The sequence below is a fragment of the Eublepharis macularius genome, chromosome 2 (assembly GCF_028583425.1).
Source record: "Eublepharis macularius isolate TG4126 chromosome 2, MPM_Emac_v1.0, whole genome shotgun sequence".
NCBI classification, from domain to species: Eukaryota; Metazoa; Chordata; class Lepidosauria; order Squamata; family Eublepharidae; genus Eublepharis; species Eublepharis macularius.
In genome coordinates, this window is record NC_072791.1 from 180,828,311 (window position 1) to 180,853,310 (window position 25,000).

Below are 25,000 nucleotides of genomic sequence, written 5' to 3' on the forward strand. Positions count from 1 at the left end.
CCTCCAAATGCTCAATATTTTGTCTATTGGCCATGGGCTACCTACCACATTGTAACATCCCAACTAGATCTTTCAATTGTTTTGTGACAGTGCCATTTAACAGTGGTCATAGAATTCAGAAGGATATCATCAGGTGCTTCACACAATGATCTTTGGAACTCTGTCTCCAATTACATGAATTGCTGCTGTTAACTGAACAGTATGTGTGGTTTTAGCTGCTTGACCTTCTATAGTACACAAACTAGGAGTTGAGACAAAATCTTTTCCAGATCACACACATCACATGTTTAAAGAGGTAAGTTGAGTTCAAACTGAAATGTATGGCATCTGTACTTTGTCCAAGAAGGAAATGGCTCAGTTGGCACAATGCTAGTGATTCAAGGCTTTGCCTCCTTTGATAATGTTTGTACATCTAGTTTGTGCAACAGATAAACCTTCATCTCAAGTACCCTTGGCACTTTATTTGCTCATGAGATTGCTTTGGCCCAATTAATTGTAGAAAAGTAAGAGACTGGGAGGGGGCAATAGGGAGGTTTTAGAAAGGTCAGTTTGGACTGTGATAGAAAGAAAAGGGGAAAAGCCCATTGAAATCACAGGGTAATAGTATTTATCCTACCATCGCTTTGCCTTCTTCCATTAATGGGAAATATAGAGGGGTTCCTACATGTGAGTGTGATGTGCTGTAAGTCATTTCCAATTTATGTTGACTCTATGAATCAACAGCCTCCAAAACATCCTATGATTAACAGCCTTGCTCAGATCTTGCAAAGTGGAGGCTGTGGCTTCCTTTACTGAGTTAAGCCATCTCATTTTGGGCCTTCCTCTTTTCCTACTGCTTTTTACCTTTCCTGGCATTACTGTCTTTTCCAGTGGGTCTTGTCTTCTCATGATGTGACCAAAGTACAATAGCCTCACTTTCATCGTTTCAGCTTCTAGGGAGAATTCAGGCTTGATTTAATCTAGAATCCACTTATTTGTCATTTCGGCTGTTCATGGTATCTGTAAAACTCTCCTGAAGCACCAAATTTCAAATGAATCAATTTTCTTCCTGTCAGCTTTCCCATATTAGTTCCTTATTTTTGCCTTGTTTTGAATACATGGTTATCTGAAAATAAAGTATAAATTATCCACGATCCTATTCTTGATGAATTGCTAATCTTGTCTACTTCCCATATTCCAGATGGGATAATTTGTCTGAACTGGGATTCCCCCAGATGGTCCCAGCTGAAGACTTTGTTACTGCAGCAGACATGAACTGGGAGAACGTAGCAGAGTAGCAGTTTTCTGTAAAAACAACTTTGCCTGCAGAAGGTATGCAGCTTCAAATTTAGCATAATGAGATTGGATGTAGGTTCTTAGTACCTGATACTTTGGTGGAGAACTGATGGCATTGCTGCCAACATCTTCTGAGATCACATTTACTGGTCTGGTCTTGCAGATAAGCCCAGTGGGAACCCTGTCCTTTTCCTTTTGCTGGGGCAGCTCTTTTGGCCATAGCTTTAAGTCTGATCCCACATTAACAAACAAACAAAGACCAGAATACTAAAACTACTATTGGGGCAACTTTTGAAATGGAACTATGGGGGACTTCAACATATATGCTGAGACAGTTCAGAGTGAGCACGGGACTTTAACGCCTTGTGACAACAAAGTACTATCACAGATAACAAAACGACCATTCACACATTCACATTCACACATTTGACAGGGGTCCCTTCCACATGTACACTTACACTGGGTTTTCTGGGTATTCAATCTACAAGGATCAGATTCACATTGGGCCTCTGTAATTCTGCGCTTGATGGAGTCGAAGTGGGGTCTGTTCATTTTTATGCACTAGAAAAATGCCCCATTTCTGCTCTGGGCTTTCTGAGGAAAATGTCAGTTTAGTCAGTTGATTGACTGAGGAAACTAGCAAGGTTTTTTGTTTTAAAAAGCACCAACGTGGTGCTTTTAGACAATGTTGTTATTTTAAAAAAATAAAGAAGGTGAAACAGAATGGACTAAAAAGTACAGGAAACACAAACTCCTGTACAAAATGTCATCCTACATACCTTGTGTTGGTCAGAAGACAATTTTTTCTTACTACATCAATTCTGCAGCTGATGCAGGCTTTCACTGCACAGAATGCAAAAAAAATATGGGAAACAGTTTGGAGACTAAATCAGGGCATTTTTGTCCATGCATACAAAACTCTGGAGAGAAATTGATGCAGTATGGGACCAGAACCAACAAAACAAACAAACAAACATGCAGAAAAGATCTAGGATACAGGCACTGCTACTATTGAGGGTTTAAACAATGGTCATGGTCAAATCATTAACTTTGAAGGCACAGCTATCTGAATTTTTATAAGTGGTTACATGCAACCATTTACTATGTGGTAACTCTGTACAGTGAATATACAATCATATGGGCAACTATCTATCAGTAGCAACAATCTATATTTGGGCAGCTAGCTGGGACAGTGTGGTAGATATCTGTCCCACGAGATGGACAAGGGATTGTGACCCTGTTAAGCTCTCAGCAGCTTTTGATACCATCAATCATGGTGTCCTTCAGGACCACCCCTTGGGGTTGGGACTGAGAGGAACGGTTCTGCAGTGTTTCCAGCCCTATCTCAAGGATAGGTTCAGAGTTTGGTGCTGGGAGGTAGTTGCTCTGCTCCTTTGCCTCTGGCCTACAGGGTCCTGCAAGGCTTTTTCTTTTCAACATCTATGTAAAGCTACTGGGAGATGTTATCTGGAGTTTTGGGATGAGTTGCCATTGCCACCAATATGCAGATGATACTCTATCTTGCGCTTCCAACAGATCCCAGATCTGGTGGCCAGAGGCACCTTTCAACCAGCTCTGGCTGGTGAGCCAGCTACAGACCTCCTTGGGCAGGAAAGATCTTCTCACTGTGGAGCATGCTCTAGTAACATCTAGATTAGATTACTGCAATGCACTGTATGTGGAGGTGCCCTTGAATAATGTCCAAAGGTGCAATTGCTACAGAATGTTGTGGTCAAAGTGTTGACTGGAGTGGATTGTAGGGATCATATCACTCCAGTCTTGTTCTATCTGCACTGGCTTTCAATTTGATTCTGAGCCCAATTTGAGGCACTGGTATTGACCTTTAAAGTCCTATACAGCTTGAGACCAGCATACTTTAAGGACCATCTTCTCCCATATGAGCCTACCTATCCACTCTAGTCATCTTTGGAGTTTTTGCTTCAGGTGCCCTTGCTACTTAAGGCTAGACAGGTGGCAACCTGAAAAAAGGCTTTCTCTTATGCTATCCATTTGCCCAGTTAATAAACTACAAAAAGTTACAGAGAGCATTCCTGGTGCTTGGCCTCTCACCTTCCTATAGGCGGCTAGTGAAAGTATCAGCGGGTTCCAAGCAGGGTAAAACTTTACCTTTTGGACAGCTTTAGCAGTCAGAAACGCTAGTATTGGAGTTGAATTATAATATTTGCTAAATTTATTTATTTTGTTTTTAACGTATATGTGTAAGATAATGTTACATATGCCAAGCCTTGGGAATGGAGTAGGTTACCAACTCAATAAATAAATAACTGGAATATGGCCATATGGAAGACCTTACTTATAAATTATATTAGGTTACTGCCTAAAGCAATGTTTAGAATGGGGCAATACTTTCCTGCTGCAGCAGATGGAAGTGGAATGTCTCTTCCAACTACTTCTTTCGTAAAATGTACCTTTGCTGCTTACAGAGCTAAAGACAAGAAGAAGAGATGGTGATACAGGATGTCACAAAAAGATCATGATGATACTAGGCTGGAGATCCCAGTCTCACCCAGCAGGAAAAGATTAGTAACAACAGGCCAGAGTTTGGGTATAAGGTACAGATAAGTATGTAGTAGCAGCTATTGGGATCTAATGACCAGCTATTTAATGTACATGGTATTGCAACTGGTTGATTAACTTATACTGTTTTCAAATAAAATGAATTAAAATCTGTCTGTTATAATAGAGAATTTTTAAAAAAATACCTGGAACATGAGTAAAAGTCTCTCCAAGGACGGAAACGTGAAAACTTAGTTCCATCTGTTTCATTTTCAGCAGGATTTTAAAGAAACTCTCCGGATCTTTATCATGTTCCCTTGAAATAAAACAAAGTGCATCTTGACTTTTGGACTATTTATGTGTAAAAAATATTGTATTTAAAAGAATCACATTTATACTACATTTTAATTCTACTACAAAATGTTAGACTTCAAGATAGCCTTAGGCTGCAATTTTTTATCATTCTTATGTGGAAAGAAGGTTCACAGAAATCAATGATACTAGCTTCTAAATAAAGAAGATAAACAGCACTTTGGGTAACATGCCATAGAAATAGCCCAGTTTTCTGAAAACATACATATGATCCCCACCTCCCCAGATCAGCTCACTCTATAACTCAGTGGCCACTCTCATCACAGTGAACCTCTGCACTGCCCTTGGAAGTCATGGTCCTTAGAGAAGATTGGAACAAAAGCTTTTGGCGGAGAACTGAATGGTTTGCACTAGCATCGCCTTATTTATTTGGCAAGAGATCATCTGGGATAAGGATTCTGGGATATGGATCAGATGAAGGTATCTTTGTGTCAGGAATGGGAGGTGGGCAAATAATGGACCCAGGGTGTCTCAGTCACACTACCTTCACTTCAAGAGGAAGAGATGTGCTCAGTCAGACAGCATGTGTAATCCCTGTCACCTCCAGTTCTAGGATTTCAGGTAGCAGATTAAAGGAAAGGTTGTTTGGTAAACAAGAAAGGACTTTACAGTACAACCCTATTCAGAGTTTCTCTAGTCTAAACTTGAAACCAATAGGCTTCGACTGGAGTAAATCTGTGTAGGGTTGCACCATTAGACAGCTCAACTTTTCATTTATTGTAACAGAAGGGAATGTAAGGTTGCTTTCTGATGACTTGGCATGCTTACCACCCACAAGTTACAGTGAGAATATTACAGCTTTCGTGTTGATCTCTGCTAGCCCAAAACAATACACCAAGGAAAGGACCCATCAGGCAGTACAGTCCAAAAGAGACCATTGCAAGGAATTATATTACAAGGTTGTAAATCCTGAGATAATATAAGAGCTATTATGCTAAGTATTATCATCAATTAAGGTAAGCCTTTTTCAACTCTCCAGGCTGTACTGGACAGAGCTTAAAAAGGAACAATTGTTTCAGTTAGGAAAATGGAATGGTACAAAGGAGGAAGACAAACTGGGAAGGATTCACACTCACTCACACACACACACAAAGAATGATTACAAGGAGTGTGTTGTCAGATTTATACAAAGTTAGAGCAGGAGAGAGAAATTTCAGAAAAGTAGCTATGTTAGTCTATGGAAGCAAACTCAGCAAAGAATCCTGTGATTATTTTAAGTTGAATTATGGCATTTCTTATCATATCAGCAAAGGGGCGACCTGCCTAAAGAGGATGTGGAATCTATTTCCTTGCAGGTTACCAAGAAACATTCAGATGGGAAACTGCAAGAGATGCCTGTTATAACAGTGTTCTTATGTTTTTGGCACTGTAATCCTTTGAGCTAGTCAACAGAACTGAAATTACTCCCTAACCTTTATGAACAAAAAACATAAAGATAGGAAAATCAGAAAATAATTGCAAAATCAAATTTTATTTTCATACTTTGTTCAAACCATTGGCAAATAAAATAATATAGCTTAAAGTTGAGTAATTCTTAAGATCAAATGCACAGAAAGCAAATGGAAGTATCAGTGTGATGGTGGAAACTATTTCCACTTTATAAGCTGTGAGGCTTTATCAGAGCAAGAACAGGTCATGAGTAAGAACGCGAGTAGTGTTGTCGATTCTGAGAACATGGAGACATCATCAGGCAAAATTGTACATTGGTAAAGCTGGGGCAAAGGTAGCTGGCTACCTTGTTTTAAGTTATGAGGATACTTATCATATTTCCTTGTAGCAAAGGTTCAACTGACTGGTTGCTATGAAAAAGTCTGTAAGATAGGCCAGCTTTAGAATGAATGCACAGTCTGTCATCTTCACATAGTTGTTGTTATTCAGCAGTTCTCCTCCTTTCGAGGAACATGCCATTTTTCACTCAGTTCAACCACAATGGTTTGAAAATTTCCCCCTGATAACCACTGGATGTCTGTATGGAGTAGAGTGCACTGAATTTGGCTGCAATCTCTTCAATACCATACTCTGAAAATTCTGCAGTTTTTGGAACTCCTTCAAACATGATTAGCAAGTTTAACAACCTCAGACCAGACATCAAGGAGACCAGGAGAAAGTGTCTTCACAATCAAAGCATATGAAGTACAGAGTGTGTGAATGCAGCATGGAGGGTGACCTGCATCATGAATGCTTGGAACTCAGAATGAATGCCAATCATAGATCAGTGTATATGCCCGCTTACTTCTCCAGCATATTGAAGATGTAATCTCTGCTATCAGAAGGTTGGATTCAGACTAAATTTTCCAATGGCAGAATGGAACTTTCCAACCTTCCCATTACCCCTGTAGCCTGCTGATCTCCGTTCTGCTCCTGTAGGACAGTGGACCCTGATGAATGACTTGAGGGAAGGGGGAATTGGCAGTGGGAAGGGGGAATTGGTGGATATTGCAAATTTGATCTGGATCCAACCCAATGATTCAAAGAACAGACAGTTCTTTTTCACAGAGTCATCTTTCAAGTACTGAGCATATACAAGTAATTGTGTACAAAAGGCCATGTTTGATGACTGGTCCAGTTGAAGCTTTCATCTATTATTCATTTTATTCATTTACCTAGCCCATGGTCACTCAGTAAGCTTCCATGGCAGCATGAGGATCTGAATCTAGGTCTCCCAGATCACAGTCCAAACTCTAACATTGACTCTCATTTTGAGTGTTTTCTATTTGATCCAAAATGTCTTTTGTTCATCAGAAAGGTTCATCTTCTTCCTGTGTAGCTTGAAACTGTGGTCATTTGTTGCTGTCCAAGAACAAGCTTCTATTCAACATGGCTTGACTTGGGCAAATCCACACGCCCTTGGTGCGTCCCGGCGTTGCACTAAATGTTTGCTAAACACCCAGAAGTATAGTGTCTTTCTAGCGCGATTCAGAAACATGCCAAGGGCGTGTGGATTCAGCCAAAATCCTGATGGGACTTCTTGTAAGTATCAGACTTCTTACATTTACTGACACACAGCAGGCAGCTATCAGAACAGCTTCATTTGTCTAAGCAACTTGTCCACTTAAATCTATATGGGAAGATTTCAGAATGGGCTCCTTCTTTTTAAGGAATTCAGCAGTTTTCTCCTGCAAGCTCTATGCATCTGTTCAAATCAAAGTGATCCTTTGGTTTGCTGGGTTTCTTGTTCTCGGAGAAGGTCATCAACCAGTCTCTGTTCCAAACCCTGGCCTGAAACCAGATTGAAATGAGTCCAGAAAATCAGTCTCTTCCAAGAACCCCTGAAACTAGGAAGCAAACACCCATTCAAACCACTTTGTCCAAAAATGGAAGATTGGAGTCAGGCCAGAAGTTCTTCAACATAGTAGGGCTCAGGCAGGGCTTTTTCAAAATGGGTCTAATCACTGCCTCCTTGAGCAGAGGAGGCACAACTCCCACTATCAAGGAAGCATTTACCACTCCCCTTACCCACACAGCCAGTTCCCCTCAGAGTAGGCACCCCTCTTACAGCATAGGACTTTGAAGGTCAGCACAAGCATCTTGAATTGGGCCCAGAAACAAACTGAGAACCAGTGTAGACAGACTGAGAACAGAGTGATGCGGTCCCTATGACCATAGGTTTCTTTCCTGAACCATGCTTATTAATGACAGTTTTATCTCTCCCCAATTCCCAACCTCCTTCTTCAGTTTAAGGATACATCCTACGCATCCATTCCAAGGAGTCAGAATAAGGGTAGGCTTGTACAAAATAGAATATGCACATCGTTCAGAAAATACAGCCCAATTCTAGTCCTGTATATTTGGACGTAAAATAGTTATTTAAATGGGATTTATATTTGTGTTTGTGTGCCGATTTGTACTTCTAGTAATCACAGAGGAGAAATATTATCCCTCACTCCTCAACGTTTCACTAAATGAAGTCTGTTCACTAAATGAAGTCATGATACAATATAATTTCATATATAACTGGCATGTGTGCAAATTTTGAAAGGTATTGTGTATGTTGAAAGGTTTATAAATAAGCTGAGCTAAAAGCAATATTAAAAAGGTCAATCTTAATCTTCTTAAAATGTTTAACAGAGGAGCTCTCTAGTATTTCGGTGGTACATAGAACTCAAAATGAGAGGAGAGAAAAGGAAGGTTTGATGCTGCTTCACACACATAAGTAGTCTTCTGTAGGGTGGTGGTAGAGGTTCGTAGGTTTATTGTTTGTGTCCAAAGGCCGTTACAATCCATACACATAGAACACATAAAATACTCTAACATATAAACATATGTACAAATATTAAAAGATTAAAATGATCTAGGCAGAAAATACCAGTCAATTAAAACCATTGCTACCTCTGGAAACAGCTCTAGCCCGAATTTTCTTGGCTGCTAAGGTGAACAGAGAGACTCTACAAGAAACAAATGCAGCAGTGTCAGACAAGAGAAAAAACAACTTCTCAGAGTCTGAAGAGGAGTTTAAACCAATTAAAAACTCTTCTAGGAATTTATTCCTTGGCTCTGCATAGAGTGGGCAGGATAGTAGGTAATGTGGTAAATCCTCCACAACGTGAGCACCACAAATACAGTAGCGGAGGGCTTGAGGTGTTTTGGCATAGCGCCCAGCTAGCAGCGCTGTGGGCATCGTTTGGAACTGAATTGAGGTAAAGGCTGTTCTGAGGTTGTGAGGGAGGATGTTGATGAAATAGGGCGCTCTAACATGATCCTTCTTGAAAAGTTTAAACCATGGGGAGAATTTAGAATAGAAGATTGCCTGCCTATCCATTACGGCGTCACAGTGGAACACCCATTCCTGAATGTTGCCAGCAACCGGGACACCTTGGGAGTCGTCACAGATGGAGTAACATTGAAGGATATTATTATAGCTGGCTAGTTGTACAGCCTCATTTTTACGCATAATTTCATAACATAACCTGTGTAATAGGTTGGTATTATCATTACGCTCCTTCCTCCAGAATCTGAGCAAGGTTAGATGTACATGGGCTTTGACTGAGGGCAGGCCAAGCTCTGCTCTCATAAGAGCTGCAGGAGTACCTTTTGGTAAAGCTAGAATTCTCCTTAAGAAATGGTTTTGGATAGATTCCAAAGCTGTGATTAGACAATCGTTCCAACCCCAGACCTCTACACCATAAAGGAACTGAGGAATAGCCTTGCTCAAATATATTTTCAGTGCCGGGTCTATTAGAAAACCTCCTTTTGTATAGTAAAATTTCAGAATGGCGCTGATTGATCTAAGAACTGTAGATTTGGTTATTGCCACACACATATATAGTGCCTCACATCTGAAAAACTCAATACATTTTTCAAACAACAAGGAAAACCTCTTTTTCAGGTAAGGAAGTATTGTTCTTTAGCTGATAAGGAAACAGGATTCAAATGTGCTTACATGACACTGAAATCCAGTTGTGAAATAGGTGAGCTTTTTGCTCATCACTGTGTATGTGGGCTTGCAAAGGTGTACAGAAGATGAGTCCTGCCTCTTATGCTTTAGTTTAACACCAATTTGTTAAAAAAAATTAACTACATCAGCTCAACAGAAATAAAAGGGTTAGTCAATAAAATGCAATATAGGAAGCTGATGACATGGCCAAGTATCAAGGTCCAAGAATGGATACCCAAGAGGTGACATGTGAAAGTCAATCCATATATTCAAAAAAAGCATGAAGTACAGCCATAGTTGACTATACAGCTATGCAAAATGTTGAACTTAAAAAACAACAACCCTAGCCTGTGAAAAGGTATGAAGTGAGGGGGAATTACGTTCTAAGTCAGAGAACCTCAAACTTTCTGAAGCGCGATCTACTTCTAAATTTACCTGTCTTTCAGGATTCACTGGTAAGTAATTCCATGCTACTTTATCCCTTCCTAATTTAAATGCAAGAATCTCACATCAGTTAACACTGGGCAGTTTTTAAAAAATATTTTAGTAATTATAACAATGTCACATTACTGAGCAAGAGGCTTCTTTCATAGCCTTTTGCATATTACATGGAGGCAAACTCAAATTTGCTGTCAAACCTCATACAAGCTTCCTCTTCCAGCTCACTCTGCTCCTTTTCCTACCCACCCTCCTGGGCTTGCAACCTGTAGGAGATCCCTAACAAAACGTGTAAAACAACTGCTCAAATGCATTAGTCCAACTGCTAGATGGAAAACACAGATGCGGGGAGAGCAGTGTGTACATTCTAGAAGACTGTAGTCCTCAAATTCCATTCCCTGGAGAAGTCCTCCACTCCACCCCACTCCACGCAAAAGACGGAGCTGCTCCCTGAACAGTCTGAGGTTGTCATTTACACTTTTAGTTCCCTTGCCCTTCTGCTACCAGACATTACTGCTTGACTTCCTCTGTGATTTAAATGGGCTCTATAACACCCTGCCTCAGGGATTGTTCCCTCCCAGGACTGCTGTGTGGTTCACAGTTAACTCACATTGGTACCTTACATTAATGAAGTGTTGGCCCTGACACTGGGAGAACAAAATATTAAAAACAGCATCTGAATCATATTCTAGCAATTTTCACGCTGCATAGAAGAATGGTTGGTGGTGGTGCTTTTCTTAAAATCAAATTACTTTGGTATTTTTAGCATTCACATAAAAATGAGGAAGGAATCAAATTCAAATATCAAATTCTTATAGTAAGAATGCTCATGTAAACTGCAAGATAGAAGGCCATATCTGCCAGGAAAATCTATTAGAAAAAAGACGTGGTGTGTGTGTAGTGAGGTAACACAGGAACACTTTTTAAAATCAGTTTACAAAGCTGAGTTTAGGCAATTCTTCAGAGTGTGTTTTCAACATTTTCAATTTGAAATAAAGCATACAATTATACAAGGCAAAGAATTTGGTGTGTTTTTTTTAAACTTCTCTGCTTCATTCCCAAGATTTCTCTTCTTCACAAACATCAAAAAATATTACAGAACCTTCATTTTTCTACCACTCAACTGGAGTTGGTTATGAGAATGCCCAACAATTTTTCTCCATTCAACAATTTCAGTATTTTTGGAAAATATCTGCGTTTAGCATCATTTCTGCATTTAGTGATATTTCTCATCATAGAAATCTACAAAGTTTTTTGATGTGATCACACTGTGTCAATGATTATATATAAACTATAAGAAAGACCAATATCAAAACTGTTTTGGATGTAATTCATAATCATGGATTATTGTTATTGTGATATATCTGTTAGGGTTGCATACTTTAGATTTTAAAAGAACATTCTTAGGAGAAGGCCCTCCTAAGGATCAAAGGTTGGGGGCAGTATGATCTGGTAGACAACAGAGCGGACTTAATGGCAAAAGCAGTGCATAGAAATCATTCCAGAAGATACTTGTCCCATTTTATAGCTGGGAACACTGAGGATGAAGGGTATTCCAAGTTCAAAGACAAAGACTTACAGCTCATCCCCGACTCCTATTTTAGAGACTCCACTAGAATTCACTTCAATTGAGAGATAAGCAAGTTTGAAAACGAGTCAATAAAAGCTGGCCCAGGTTTTACTTGACAGAAGATCAAAGTTCTTCCTTCTGACGGTGGAACTGAGTTCTGGCACCTCTTGAAAATCGTCACATGGCCAGTGGCCCCGCCCTCTGATCTCCAGACAGAGGGGAGTTTAGATCGTGGCGCGGAGGGCGATGTAAACTTTTAAAAAACCCTCTCTTGTTCCAGCTGACCCAAAGTGATGTCATTGTGCGGTCCTGAGTTCCACCACTGGGTTCTACCACCTCTTTTCCCAGGAAAAAAGCCCTCGTGATCATCCATATTTCCTTTTCCCATTTTTCACTGCTGAAATGGAGTAGAAAATTCACATGAACCGTTAAGTCAATGATAACAGTGTTTGTGCCACTTTGGGGCTGGGAGTTATATAAATGCCCATGTAAACACTCATAATTATACCCTGTGAGATAAGGATATGATGGACAAGAACATCACAATTTTAGCAAGGAAAGAAACAGTAGACAAAGCTTAAATACCGCTGCTGATGTCTTTTGGATGGAACTAAGGGGCCCTTTCCTATTCTCAACCTGTTGCCTGCCTACTGCCATGGACTATTAACCAGCCACCTCCACACAGCTGCTGGAATATGCATGTGTGTTTATGGGCATGTCTGAGTGAGTTGGCTGGCGATCTTCCTCTTCTGGTCCCAGGCCTCAGGGCCTATTCCCAACTGCTTGGAAATGGCAGCACTGTGTGATGACACAGTTTAGTAGCCCCTACTTGTTTCTGTTATCCTTCCACCAGAACCCTGATTAGGATGCATACCTTCTCTGTACACCATTTTCTAATCAGGGGGCAGGGGAACCCAGTAGGAAGTCAAATTCCAGTAGATCTGCACAAATATCAACTAGCTGGCAGCAGCTCTTTCTGCCGTCTACTGAGGCCACGGAGGATCATTTTCCTCACCTAAATTTTTTTGACCACCATTTTCTCTTTTAGGCACTAGAAATTGTGACCATTACAGAGGGGAAGGAACAGAGTCCAATAATATTTCTTTGATTTAACTGCTCATCATACTTAAATAAATAAATAAATTACACAAATGGAGGAGAAGGGAGTGGTTAAGTGGTTAAGAGTAGTGGTTAAGAGTGTGGGACTCTAATCTGGACAGCCGGGTTTGATTCCCCACTCCTCCGCTTGAAGCCAGCTACGTGACCGTGGGCTAGTCACAGTTCTCTGGAGCTCTCTCACCCCCACCCACCTCACAGGTAGAGATGGGCACGATCGGAATCACGATGTGACCCCCCCCCCTCGATAATGGCGTTTGTGCCATCGGGACTCAGCTAATCGGTTCCGTCCACGGCAAGCGATCCAGCGTTCAGGGAGGGGGGCTTGATCGGGGGGGGCATCATGATCTAATCGGAGAGCCAGGCACTCAGGCGCCAATAATCTATTCCCCTAGCAACGGAGCCAGGGGAATGCCTGAGCTGTGTTTGCCCTCCTTCTGTCACTCTGGAAAACCGAATGGAAGCCCAGCTTTCCTTGATTAGCAGGCTTCCTTCCAACCACGGAGCAGCAACCCAGGGGAGGGAGCAGGAAGGGGGTGTTCTGAAGCCATGGGCACAAAGGTTTTTTGCTTTTTAAAAAAATGGGGCTTTGTAGGAGGAATGGGTGTTTTGCTGTCCGTCACTCTCTGGAAAGGCAGCGCAGGTGGCTGGGAGGCCGCCCGCACCGTTCATCTTTCCCCAGGACAAGGGGCGCGTGGGCAAGCCGGCCGCCCCTTGTCCTGGGGAAAGGCAAAAGGCAGCGCGGGAGGCTGGGAGGCCGCCTGCGCCATTCGCCTTTCCCCAGGACAAGGGGCGCGCGAGCAAGCCAGGTGCCCCTTGTCTTGCGGGGCAGGTGAACGGCACGGGCAGCCTCTGAGCCACTCGCGCTGCCGCCAGCTTCGCAGCGCACCAGCACAGCCGGCTTGCTGCGTGGGCAGGGGGGGGGGCGACCCATTAGCGCGCATGCACAAGAGCCTGACTACGGTTGCCCTGGGCGCTGGCAACCGTAGATCTGGCCCTGGTGTGAATGTCCCCTCCCTGAGGGGAGGCGGCTTGTTGCCGGGTTAAAAACTCCCCCCCTCTGCTCTAATGTGTGTGTGTGTGTGTGAACGTCCCCTCCCTCCCTGAGGGGAAGTGGCTCATCACTGCTTCCCCATGCCCACCGGGCCTGGCGGCCGCTGCCACCAACCACTGTTCCTATATCACTGGAAACAGCGGGGCACCCTCCCACTTTGGCCTCCCCGATTCCCGATTCCGGATCGGAAACGGGACTTGATCGGATACAATCGGTGACCTGGGTTCGGCGGCGGCCTGGATCCACGAACGGCTTGATCGGTATTTTTTTTTGGATCGTGCCCACCTCTACTCACAGGGTGTTTTGTTGTGGGGATAATAATGGCATACTTTGTAAACCGCTCTGAGTGGGTGTTAAGTCATTCTGAAGGGCGGTATATAAGTCGAATGTTATTATTATTATATATTATTAGATGGAGAAAAAGAGAGAGGGGGAACAATGGGAAGGGGAAGAAATGTACAGAAGTGAGACAGAGAATGAGAACAATGTGTAAAGAAAAAAGAGTTAAGGGAACAGATTATATATAATTTCAGAGAATATATATTCTTAACCAACTTTCAAAGAAAATGAAGTACTTCCTGAGGTTCAAGGCAGGTCATTCATAGCTTTCAGCAAATCTCACATAATATCATTTTGCAGAAAGACTGGGTTAAAAAAAGTCTTCCAAAATGTGACTTATGAGTACAGGACATAAGATCTCCCTTCAAGAACTGAGTGCTTCATTGTCAACAGAATTCCAGTGTTTTAGCAACCACAGTTGAGGAAAGAAAGAAAGAAGAAATGTTGTTGAAACAAAAGGGAAACTTGCAGTGGGGAAGGAGGTTTTCAAAGATTCTAGGTAGATTTGCCATAACAACAGATTTTCTTCTAACCCTGAAGTTATCATGACAAACATCTCACAAGGAAGCCACACAACATACCATCCTGAGAGCCTTCCCTTCTAGCAAGCCTATTAATAAGATTGTGTGTGTGATACGGGTGTGAGACTGTTACTGTTGGGGTATGTGTGAAAAATTTCATAGGCCTCCACAATTATCTTCTTTTACTTGAAGATGTGCATTTCAGATATAAGAGTTTAGAAGACTACGGACAAAAATATAAGGATATCTTATAACCAAAAGAAATGAGTATCTATCAGTCACCTTATCTGTCAAAGGTATATCTGACATTTCAAGCAGACATACCATCTTATTTATACTTGGATAATAATACTTGACCACATACAAAAGGGTCCTAATTAGGACAGGAGAGTCCTATCTCTCCTATCACCCTCACACACATGAACACAAACTATGTGCCAATGAGAAATGAAAAAGGTGTTTATGCCTCCCACATCCCTATGCACTCTTCACCCTCTGCAATAATGTTATGCAAGCTCCAGGTTCCACAATGTGATGCCAGGAAGTGCTAGGTGGGGATATGGAAAACAAGGATACACACTCCATTCCACAGCCAGTTTCAAGGGAGAAACACAACTCTGTAAAGCTCTATATGGACCACACTAAATGTGGGGCCACTCTAAATGTGGGAAGGATCATGCTCTTGGCATCTTTCAGTTCAGGCAACTGGCTTCCACTTTCAGAAAACGACAGAGGTATACCCTAGTTTCTGAGTACCCATGATTGTGTATCTTAAGAAAATGTTTGATGTGGAAAGATCTAAAGGGTTTTTTTAAAGGAGACAATGAGGAAATTCAAAGAATATGAAAACATAATTCTTTTTCAGCCTCTTAAATTATCTCAAGTGAGAACAGAAAATGCTGAAAAAACAGTAAATAAAGGCTTTCAGGAGAGCCTCACTAAATCATCTGCGACTTATAAACTTAAATAGCCTACTCAGTGATCTCAATAAAAACTTTTGGCAAATGTTTCTCATGTTTCCAGAATTCATAAAGTTACATTCTGAAGAACAAAAAAAAAGTATTATTAAATCACCAGACAATTTTCTGTAAACAAGTTATTTACCATCACCAGCTTGAATTTTGTTCTTCAAAATTTCAGTTTCTGAAGGTCAGATAACTCTGTAACTGCTTAATAGAGAGAATCAAAGTAGTACCTCTAAATATCTCCAAGCTCTGATGGGCTTATATTCTGCTCCTTAGGTGAGGTATTAGCAAAGCTTATTTATTTTCATTTCCAAGGCTTTTATTTGCCCATTCCCTTGTGGTAAAGCTGATTTCCATGATGATTCCCTTCTTAATTTTAATACCCTTTTTACTCATCATATAGACATAAGAATTTTCCCTAAAATAATGAAACCCTTCCAAAGGAAATGAAGACAACTAAGAGAAGGGGGGGTGGAAAGTCAACTAAAGCTTACTTTTCAATTAATTGATCTGCTGTCATATGCATACATGAAATATTTTTATATGCAGGGAAAATAAGGTTAATTAACATAAAAATCCTTCACTCGTCGAGGTGTTGAATTTTGTATTTTATCCATGCTGCTGTAAGCGCCTTGATTTCCCAGTAATGACCTAGTTCTCCTAATGAGTAACATTAACCCCTGGCTGTAGCTGTCCAGGACTTAATTGTCAACTGAAGCTGAAATAGGAGAGTTTGCCGATCAGCAGGTATGTGGTATATTAACTCATGTCATTTCAGACCCTAATAAATAAATCTGTTGCTAAGGCAACAGGAACATCAGCTGTATCACTTTTTTTTTGCTGTATAAAAGAAACTGCCTTTCACATACCAAGCTTCTGAAAAGGAAATTAACTATATGTAACCATAATTAGAAGAAACATTATTTCTCATCTTAGAAACATATCTACATTAATGAGAAAAGACACTGAAAAAAGAAAACTGCTTTCTACTGTGATCAGGGTAACTGAATGATCTCCCTCCAGTGAAGGAATGCATTATGAAGCATATGCACCCCAGCAAGAATGGAACACAATACGATGCAGTGCTGAGGGTGCGCAACTGAGTTCGAAGTAAGCTTCCACTCATTTTAGTCAGACTTACTCTTGAGTAAAGACATAGATGGTCGGGCCATTAGAGTGTTTGAGATATATGCTTATGCTGCTTCATAAACCACAAATAACAAATGAGCAGAATATTGGCAACAGGAGAAACTGAGTCCACAATGGGTATGATGCAAGATTGATGTCATGCACAATTCTGAATTACATCAGAATGATTCTTCTGTCAGGGGGCCTTACTGATATAACTGAAAGATTAACAGTGCAGTCCTAAGTAGACATGGGCACGATCCGCATTACGAACCAAAAAAACCCATGAACCGCCTGATCATCTGTTCGCGAACTGGCGGTTTGTGAGGGTCTATGGCCAATGAACCAGCATTCGTTGGAAGCCTGGTTTGTTATGTTCGCCCGTAGTTCATGAAGCCAGACAGTCAGGCACCATAAATCATTCCCTTGGAAACGGAGCTGGGGGAATGCCTGAACTCTGTCTGCACTCCTTCTGTTGCCCTGGAAACCCGAATCGAAGCCCAGCTTACCTTGATTGGCAGGTCTTCCTTCCAACCATGGAGCGGCAAATTGGTTACAATTGGTTACATGGGAGAAGACACCTGGGGGGAGGGAGGGGGGTGTTCTGTAACCATGGGCACTCCAATCTCATCCCTGCAAACCCTGATAGGCAGTTCTGACGGCCAACCCCTTGTACATTGGGCCAACATCAACTGGTGGCTCTAATTGTATCGAATGGGAGTTTCCTGGGGGCCTCAGATTGGAGAGGGTATAACTCCAAGATCCCTATTGCAATCTTGGCCAAACTTGGGTGCTGGCTGGAGGAGAGCCTGCTAAACGCTCCCTGGGAATATGGGCTCTCTAAGTCCAACGGGGGCTGTTCTGACACCCATGAACCACGAACTGGTTCATCAGCGGGAAATGTTCATTTTGGTTCGTTAGTTCGGGTTCATTGGCGGCACCAAACCACGAACTGCTGGCTCGTTAAATTGTTGGGGTTCATGCCCATGTCTAGTCCTAAGGAGAGTGGCATTCTTCTAAGCTCACTGACTTCAATGGACTCAGAAGGCTGTAACTCACCTTAGGAGTCAGACTGCACTGTAAAACAATTTTCTCAGTTGAATAAAGCATTTCGGCCTTAGGCCCCATTCACATTGCAGTGGCTGCTCCCACACAGCTCTGTGTCTGTATAAAGGACATTGATCATGTAGTTCCTTTGACAGTATGCCCAACATACTAAAGAACCGTTGCCCAGTTCCCAGAGCTTTATATGTACTCAAGCTAGTGTGGGAGTAACTATGTTAGAATTGCTTATGCTTTGTAAACTTGTATTTAATTACCCTACGGGATTGTTTATGGAAATATCCTTGATGGTACTAATCTTACACTATGTAATCCGCCTTGAGTCTCAGTGAGACTCAGAGCCAAACTACAAGTGACGTCTTACACAGGTTGGACACTAGTCGGCTTCCCTCAAGGTTTGATGGGAAATGTAGGCATCCTGGTCTTGCAGCTGTAATGGAGAACCAATGCAGAACAAAATGGCTATTCCCTTATGAAACAGCAAATAGAAGAGGGAAAAAAACAATCCACAGGGAATACAATACTAGTCTACAAAATTACAAAAATGTATTCAGAGTGCAAAGGCTACAAAATTTCATCACTGTGTTCAAATAAATACTCTTAATACAATTTCCAGGCACATACATGAACAATACAATACTTTTTACATAATCATATAGGGCACATTGCAGTGGACATCCACAGTTTCCACAGTCTTTTTGAAATAATTATAACAATTCTTTCCGGGGCTCCCCTTGGCAAGTGAATGGTGAAGCCCAGCCGTGAAGCAGACTCCAACCCACGCTCAATCTGGGGCCGGCTATCTGTGGCAGATATCGGAATCCTTCATCAGGAGCGTGTGGAATGCTTTACAGCAGAAAAGGAAACTTCCAATGTATTCAAATCCTGCATGCCCAAAACATAAACTTGAAAATCTCTTATGCGTGTGATCTGCCACAGATAGCCGGCCCCAGATTGAGCGTGGGTTGGAGTCTGCTTCACGGCTGGGCTTCACCATTCACTTGCCAAGGGGAGCCCCGGAAAGAATTGTTATAATTATTTCAAAAAGACTGTGGAAACTGTGGATGTCCACTGCAATGTGCCCTATATGATTATGTAAAAAGTATTGTATTGTTCATGTATGTGCCTGGAAATTGTATTAAGAGTATTTATTTGAACACAGTGATGAAATTTTGTAGCCTTTGCACTCTGAATACATTTTTGTAATTTTGTAGACTAGTATTGTATTCCCTGTGGATTGTTTTTTTCCCTCTTCTATTTGCTGTAATGGAGAACCAAGCTGTAAAACCAGGACGCCTACATTTCCCATCAAAACTTGAGGGAAGCCGACTAGTGTCCAACCTGTGTAAGACGTCACTTGTAGTTTGGCTCTCAGTGACAAATAAATAAATAAATAAATAAATAAATAAATAAATAAATAAATAAATAAATAAATAAATAAATAAATGTTAGAGATACATTAAAGGGGATCTTGTGGTGTTTTTAAAAAATGTCAGGATGTTCTAGGTGCTCCTTGTTTTTCATTTATTTATTTCGTAAAGAACTAGGCGTTTTATTCTTGGGTGCGTAAATGCAGAGACAGAATAGCAAGGCCAGAAAATATGAACGATATATTACAAAATTAATTGTTTGTAGTGCTATCCTCACGTCCTGGAAGAATTTTTGTGTACCTCTATGTCTCAGGTTCCTCCGTGTTAAAAAGGAACACATGGGGATTTTTATAGATCCCTCTACTCTTCATTTCAAACTTTCAAATCTCTATATATTTATTCATAAATACAAAAGGACACTCGGAGGTTATGGGAAGAACAACGAAGGGGACATTACCAAAAAGAGCGCAGGCTAGTGGGGATGGCAGCTCTATTTAAATGGAGAAATTGGCTGATGAAAGAGGAAGGCTGAGATTTCAGAGGGAAAGAATCATTTCCCTTCTTTTTTAACCTTGCCAGAAGTGAGTTTTGCATTCTGCACACACATCAGAGAACGTGCAACTCTGCTTTGCAGAGGAACCCAAAGCAAGATTCACTTACATTTCTTGCTGCTGTTTTGCAGAATTCCCAAAGTCTCCCAGAGTGGTAAAACACTGCTTGCCACCTCCCCTCCAATCTAACAACATTTTTGCAACCTTGTTCTATTAAGTTTTCTGTTTGTATCTGCCATGAGAGTACCGTATCTATGGAGATTAAACTGCGGTAAACTAAGACCCAGTTCAAACACCCAGATATCACATGTGTTATTGGCTTTTTTAGACTTTAGACTGAAAGTAGAAACTCATGTTTGGGTTTTCTCTAGCATTAAAAAGACTCCAGACTTGTGGGAAATTCGCATGTCAACGAAAAGGCAAAGTCAAAATTTTTCTCCCTAACACAAGATAACTTGTTTACCTGAGGGAGCCTTCACGCACATGACTCCCTTCCAACTATGTGGAGTGGCACAGACCAGGAAAGATATGGTAAAATTTTGTTGAGGCACAGTTATCATGAAGTAATTTTCTCACAGCAATTCTGTACGGAAAATATCTCATTCAAATGCAACCACGTGACGACTAAAGCACCGAAAATGGAAGAGTCCTGGCCTGGCTTGGAGTGGGAGAGCTTTTCAACTAACCCAGGACAGAATCAGCAGCTAGGGAAAGAGTTAAGCACCTGTCCTCCCTCCAGTCAATTCCCCTCTGGAAATACTCTGCCAGCTCCAGCATTACTGGTGCAATCTCTAATTTAAGTACAGCATCAAAAGGAAATAGAAAGGTGCAAGTTATGGCCTAAAACACAAAGGCCTGCGAAGAAACCAGAGTCCTTTTCAGCTGCTGGGTGCATATTGCTACAGCATTGCTTATTAGATTTCTCATGAGTTGCAACAATGCATTGTTTTACGCTGTGCAATTTGCCTTGAGCCTCAATGAGGAAGGCAAGTGATAAAATATATAAATAATCCCCCCACCACCACCACCAGTCCTTCCCTCTCAGTGGCCCTGGATACAGTTCAGTATTTGTAGGCCTGAAACAGAACAGTCCCTACTTTGCTGGATAAGAATCATGATTTTTTTCAGACTGGCATATGTACATTTTAGTTAAATGTTGCAATTAATTTGGAGAGGTGAACCACAACATATACTAGTGGTACCCACTTTGTCCCGTGTAAGGATAGGTTGTTAGAGGAACGCTGAGATTTGTTCTAAGAATCATTTGCTCTTTCCAAATCCCATGTGAAAGGTTAGGGGTGTATCTAACCATCTGTGGACTTTGCCGAGCAGGGCTTTCCCACTTCCTCCTTCTGCTGCAGTCCACTAAGCCCTTCCCCCTCAAATGTTTCTGGGGTAAACAAACTCTCTGAAAGAGCATCAGGGCTAACTGGGGGTCTGCAGTGGGAAAAGAAAGCAAAAATTGCTGCCCTCCCTTCCTAAGAAGGGGAGGGGGCAGCCATTTAAACTTCAGAACCATGTGATTTGATACATAGCAATATCCTCCACATTTCTATCCCACTCCGCTTCCAAGGAGGCAATGGTAGGCATGCATGGCTCTCCTCTCATTTTATACCTACAATCATGTTTAAAGCAGATTAAGTTGAGGATTCGGTTTCGTTTTCTCAGCCATGCCGGACGCTCCTCTCGGCTGGTCCGGGAGGAAACGACCGGGCACCCTGACCGGGCGGCTGATCCGCAAGGATTAGCCCCCAGGACTCCCAGGGAGGGAGCCAGGGTCCGGGACGCGGCGGGAAGAACTCCCCGAAATCAATGCGGGGGGGGGGAATTGCCCGTTTGTCCCTATGGAGGCCGGCAGACGTGCGCGGCGCCTCGAGTGCCGCCGGGCAACGAGAAACGGCAAATAAAAGAAACAGGCGGAAGCCCGTAAACAAGCGAATCCCTTCTGTTCTACAAGCGTTTGTGAAGGAGAGGTTGATCTGAAGAAGACTCGTTCTTCCCCTTCGTTGAGTTCCAGAATTTTGTTGGCGCCCCCCCCCCCCAAAATGGCAGCAAAGAAGCAAAGTCCCACTCTCGGTAAGTCAATCTCGGCTACCTTGAAGGGGGAGTCGCTCGAAGAGTTGGTGCGCAGGGCGGTGGTGGAAGCCATAAAACCCTTTGTTGACAAGCTGAATGAAACTGATCAAAGGGTGGGCTTAATTGAAAGCGAAGTGAAAACCATTAAGGCAGCAGCGGGGGGGGGCAGAGAAGTCTGCTCTGGAAAGTGCGTCACTTGTGAAGGCTACAAAAAAGGAGCTGAAGCTGGTTGAGAACCAGCTGATCGGGCTACAGATGGAACGAACGCAGACAATTTTGCGTCTCCAAAACGTGAAAGAGGAGGAAAAAGAGGATCTGTGGGAGGTGGTCTCGGAACTATTGGCGATACCCGCGAGGACGACTAAAGAAGAGGTTAAAAGCGCCATTTTGGAGGTCCGTCGGGCTTCTTCAAAATATGCAACAAAGCGACAGTTGCCTCGTGAGATCATTATTGACTTTTCATCTAAAAAGATTCGGGACACCATCCTATATAACTCATACAATGCGGATTTGGACTTTATGGGTTTGAAAGTCAAGATTTTGAAGGACGTTCCATTTCTAGTCCGGAAACGGCGTTTTAAATATAAAAAGTTTGCAGCTCTTCTGAGGGACCATGGAATAAAGTACAAATGGTTATTCCCGGAAGGAATATGGTTCAGATATAAAGATCAGGCCTATAAGATATTATCAGAAGATCAACTAAAGGATTTTGAGAATAAAAACCCAGAACTCTGCTGCACCGAGAACGAAGAAAAGGAGGAGCCGGAGGGGGGGGGAGGAGGAGGAGAGCACCGCAACAGCGGTTGCACAGAGAGAACTGCGTCCGGGACCTAGAAGGGGGAGGAAAGTTTAATCAGAATTTGAAATGTTTATTCTCTGTATGATTAACCACTCCATCATTATCCTATGGAGCTATTTTTGTATTATGACAGTATGAAGGGAAACATTGAAGTGTAGTGTTTAGTGTTTGTAGTTCATTCCCCCCCCTTTTTCTTTTTTTTTTTCTTTTTCCACCCCCCTTTGTCCCTTCCCTCTCCCCTTTCCTTGTGATAGTCTTGTGTAGTGCTGTGTAGTGTTTTGTAGTTATGAAAAATAAAAAAATTTATAAAAAAAAAAATAAAGCAGATTAAGTTGAGAGAAACTGATGGGCCCCAGAGCTTCATGAGTGGAGATTTGTGCCAAAATCTGACTAGATCTAGTCTAAAACTGAAAGTGGTGCCTCACTGGCTCTACTACAATAAAAATTTAACTACTATTAAATATATGCTGTGCGTCACTTACACAAAACCTGACAATCATTTCCCCATACAGATATCTATGGGCTCATTGCAACAGACAACAGTGAGTCATGGAGTAAAGAGAGATCCAATTTACATCATCCTATAAACCTACAGCTGAGGAGAGTCTTAGAAGTTTGCCCAGCAATGCCATCCTCCTTTCCCTCACCAGCACTATGATAGCAGGCACCTTCTCCAAGTTCTGTACTTCCTCCTATGTTGGCACCTCAGCTGCAGGTGACTCCATGGAGCCCCAGGCCATCTTCCCATTGCAGCAGCAGCTGCTGACACTCATGCCCCTTCCTGGGAAAACTCTTGGATACGAAGCTGATTCGTCTGTCTCCTGCAGCAGCACAGGCAGCTTGACCTCAGCCATGCCCATGAGAGTCCTTTGGTAGCTGAGGGGGTAGGGGGGCAAGCAGAGGCCCCAAGCCACTGAGGGAGCAGCTGGGTAAGTTTCAGCAGGTGTGAGCCAGGCAGAGTGCTGAGCAAACACCCCGCCCTGGGCTGAGATGGAATGGGAAGGGCCAGGGAACTGAAGAGTCTACCCAGCTGAGAGTTACCGATCAGTTAGGCTGGGAGAAGAGCCACTCAGGGAGGCTGGGTGAGGATTGGAAGGAAGTCCAGGGAGGAGGGAAAAGGAGAATCCTTTAAAAGCAGGTTTGTGAGGGCTGAGGGGAAATCCAGAGAGAGGCAGCTAGAGAATGTTGTCACTTCCAGGACAGGAGATGGAACGGGGGGGGGGTGCAACCCCCTTCCCTGTTTGCCTGAGGACACCTGCCTTTGACAGCTGGATGGCTGATGGACAGCCAGATGGGGCACTGGTGAAGGAAGACCCTTACAAATTTGATAAATGCCTCATGCTAATCAACCCAACGCAACCAGTCCTCTCAATCTGAGTGACTACCATCTGATACAGAGGTCTGGGCAGTGACTTCCCGCTTAGGATAGTGACTTCCAAACTTTACAAATGTAATTGTTTCTTTCCTGATGGCATGCCTGTCAGTATTAACCAGAGATCACTAGATAATGATGATGCAATGAGAAAGAAGGCCTGGGAAGAGGCATTTGCAGGCAGTACTAGTGGGCATAGATAAGTGGATAACTTCTAGCACTGTCCAGTAAAAGGACAAAAATCAGTTGAAATATTATCCTTTTTAAAACCTTCCAACAGACTGTGGAAGCAATCCTAAGCCAGTCTACTTAGACCTTTCCCATTTTATGCAGTGGGCTCTTAGGACTGCAACTCATTTGTCTTTTCTTTCTGCTGGGCCCCTATACATTTAAAAACCCAGTTGGCTACCTTCCCCATTTCCTGTTAAATTAAATTACAATTTTGGCATAGGAAGTCTCACCTAAGAGACTCTGTTTCCATTTGTTACATGACATCTCTTCACAATGGTTCATTTCCCAGCCTTGTTCTGGCTGTCAGGACTGCTTCTTCTATCTTTCCATGCTCACCACCTGCACATGTAGGAATCCCTAATCTTTGTCTTTCGAGTTCTTAAGGAGAGAAAGAGAGTTAATTTTGCTTTGGCTGGGATATGTGAGAGTCAGTGTGGTCTAGTAGACAGAGATTTGGATTCTGCTAGGGGAGACAAGGGCTAATAGACTGGGCCTTCTGTGTCATTAATTCTCAGCTTCAGATCCACTACGAACAAAGGAAAACAGAGGCCTAACAACCATTTGAGTTAGCTACAAAGTCTACAGTTTATAGCTCACTTCAACCACAAACTTACTAGGTAGGCCTTAAGCAAACAAGTATTCTTTCAGCTTACAACTCCCATCAATAATATAGAAACAGTCATACCAGCTTTCCTTACCAGGCTGTCACAAGATTTATAGAAATAATTTTTTCAAGTGCTTTTAACACTTCAAATGCTTGCTCTTAAGAAGTAGTAGTAACAGCAGTGGAAGTAGCAGCAACAGAGTTTTAAGTGATATTCCAAGCAGTCCTCAATACATGGCAAAGAAGGCCAAGAAAGGCCTCTGATT

General features: G+C 42.3%; 1 protein-coding gene across 3 annotated transcripts in view; it reads right to left on the minus strand.

Moving 5' to 3' along the window:
• GTDC1 (glycosyltransferase like domain containing 1) overlaps positions 1 to 25,000 on the minus strand; it is a 273,602-nt gene that overhangs the window by 27,096 nt on the left and 221,506 nt on the right. For all 3 annotated transcript variants that reach the window (XM_054971576.1, XM_054971578.1, XM_054971579.1), the window contains exon 6: positions 3,999 to 4,108. In XM_054971576.1, the coding sequence (XP_054827551.1) occupies positions 3,999 to 4,108 (110 nt within the window). The remainder of the gene's footprint in view (positions 1 to 3,998; positions 4,109 to 25,000) is intronic.